The sequence below is a fragment of the Lipotes vexillifer genome, unplaced genomic scaffold, assembly GCF_000442215.2.
Source record: "Lipotes vexillifer unplaced genomic scaffold, Lipotes_vexillifer_v1.1 scaffold550, whole genome shotgun sequence".
NCBI classification, from domain to species: domain Eukaryota; kingdom Metazoa; phylum Chordata; class Mammalia; order Artiodactyla; family Lipotidae; genus Lipotes; species Lipotes vexillifer.
This window is the reverse complement of record NW_006795236.1, coordinates 243,381-245,635: the sequence shown is the minus strand read 5'-3', so window position 1 is coordinate 245,635 and position 2,255 is coordinate 243,381. Positions and strand designations below refer to the sequence as shown.

Here is a 2,255-nt window from a genome sequence, read left to right as displayed (position 1 = left end):
TCTCCTCTTGAGGAGCACGGGCTCTAGGAACGCGGGCTTCCGTAGTTGTGGCTCGCGGGCTCTAGAGCGCAGGCTCAGTAGTTGTGGCTTCGTTGCTCTGCGCTATGTGGGAACTTCCCGACCCAGGGTTTGAGCCCTTGTCCCCTACATTGGCAGGCGGATTCTTAACCACTGTGCCACTAGGGAAGCCCTATTTATTTTTTTAACGAACACCTTTTAATTAACCACTGGACTACCAGGGAAGTCCCTCTTTCTATTTTAATGACTTGCAGGGAGGTGGCTTGCTGTGTTGTCCCTTGTAAATAATTTTCAACCAATTGCTTGAAATTCTTAGGAAACTTTATCGTTCGTGTAACTCCTGTCTCCTTTCCCAAGCACGTGGCTGCCAAAGATTTGCTGGATTTGAGGAGTCCAGGATGCACTGAGCTGCTGACGCTTGACTGCGGACTGAGGTTAACAAGTGTATGCACCAGAACACTGCCACTCTTTTCCTTTTCAGAGTACGGGGAGGTGTATTCCACATCAGAAGCAGCCCAATTTTCAACTAGGGCCACCTGCCAGCATGTCCAAAAGGCTCCGCTCCCAGTTAGAGCAAGAAATCCCAGATGCCCACTATGAGACACATCTGGAGCCACCACAGCGGTTCTGCCATGATGACCAAATCACGCTTTGTGACAAGTACTTCATGTCCCAGGAGTACAAGAATCACGTGGTATATGGAGTACAAGAGGCTGCTGAGAATTATAGGGTAAGCTTCATGCAGATCCCAGACCACTGTCATTCTGGCTGCCTCCTCTTATTTATTACCTTATTTATTTGGGGGACAGATATTCTGATCTTCCAAGACCATTCCCTTGGTTGATGTTTATCAAAGAATACTAGATAAGTACCATATTTAGACCTTCAACTTCAAGGCTAGGAAAACATTGTAGTCAGGGCTATTGGTCTTTCAGTTGTCTAAGGTTAGGAATCTATCTGTTGTAAAGCAATTACTTTACCTGGAATTCTGTGATATATTTCTCTGCAGAAGTTATTCCAGGAGATATTGAACACATTGAAGGAGAAACTTGAAGTAGCTAAAAGCATATTGGCTGATGAGCAAGAAAGAATGGTGATGATGCAGGTCAGTGCTTATCTTGATCCTTAGGGGGAAATTACCCATAATGTTGGATAGCAAGTAACATAAACACAATCAAAAGACAAATGACAAAGCAGGAAAAACTACTTGAAATCCATAGGTAGGAAAAGTGTTAATTTCTTCACGTGTAAAAAGCTCTTAAAAGTCAATAAGCAGGGGACTTCCCTGGTGGTCCAGTGGTTAACACTCCAGGCTCCCACTGTAGGGGTCAAGGGTTCTATCCCTGATTAGGGAACTAAGATCCCACATGCCGCACAGCCAAAAAAAAAGTCAATGAGCAAAAGACTAGAAACTCCACAGAAAAATGATCAAAGACATGAGAGTTCACAGAAAAGAAAATGCAGGTATCTTTTGAACATACTGAATTGGTCCATAAGCTCATGCTAAGAGAAATACAAATTAACTATATTAAATTTGTTAGTAAGATGGCATTTGCATCCCTTATTGGCAAAGACTGATAGCACAGTTTATAACAATGCCATAGGAGAATGAGCATCTTATGTACTTTTTTTGGTGGCCATGTAAATCCTGAAGCCATTTAAAGGGCAATTTAAGAATTACTATTCCAGGGTGTGGGGGGGTATAAATAAGGAGTTTGGGATTAACATATACAGTACTATATATAAAACAGATATATATATTTAGATCTATAAATATATATATTTTATATATAGGGAAAAGAATCTGAGAAATATATATGTGTAACTGAGTCATTTTGCTGTACACCTGAAACTAACACAACATTGTGTCAACTATACTTCAATAAAAAATAAATAATTACTATTCAAATTGAGGAATCACCATCCATTATGCACATTTCACTTCTAATTTCAGACCCTCCCTTCATATGTAACTGTTCTGCTAGTTATACTAGATTCTCATCCAGTTGAGGATGGTAGGCATTTTTTTCAGCTCCAAGCACCATATATTAACAAATATTGGGGTCCCACTGTTTGCCAGGAGCTATGCTAGGTGCTGGGAATTCAGTAGTGAAAAGAAAAACAAAACAAACAATGCTGGCCTTGTGCAATTGACATTCTAGTGGAGGTAAACTAAAATGTGGTGTAGTATGTTACATTGTAAGTGCTGTACATTTTATTAAAAAAAGCAGGAAAGC

At 40.5% G+C, this 2,255-nt stretch overlaps 1 protein-coding gene across 1 annotated transcript in view; it reads left to right on the top strand.

The window, feature by feature from the left end:
- Positions 1–562: 562 nt before the first annotated feature.
- TRIML2 (tripartite motif family like 2) overlaps positions 563–2,255 on the top strand; it is an 11,422-nt gene continuing 9,729 nt past the window's right edge. Inside the window, exons 1-2 of the mRNA XM_007467579.1 lie at positions 563–748; positions 1,028–1,123. Of these exons, the coding sequence (XP_007467641.1) occupies positions 563–748; positions 1,028–1,123 (282 nt within the window). The remainder of the gene's footprint in view (positions 749–1,027; positions 1,124–2,255) is intronic.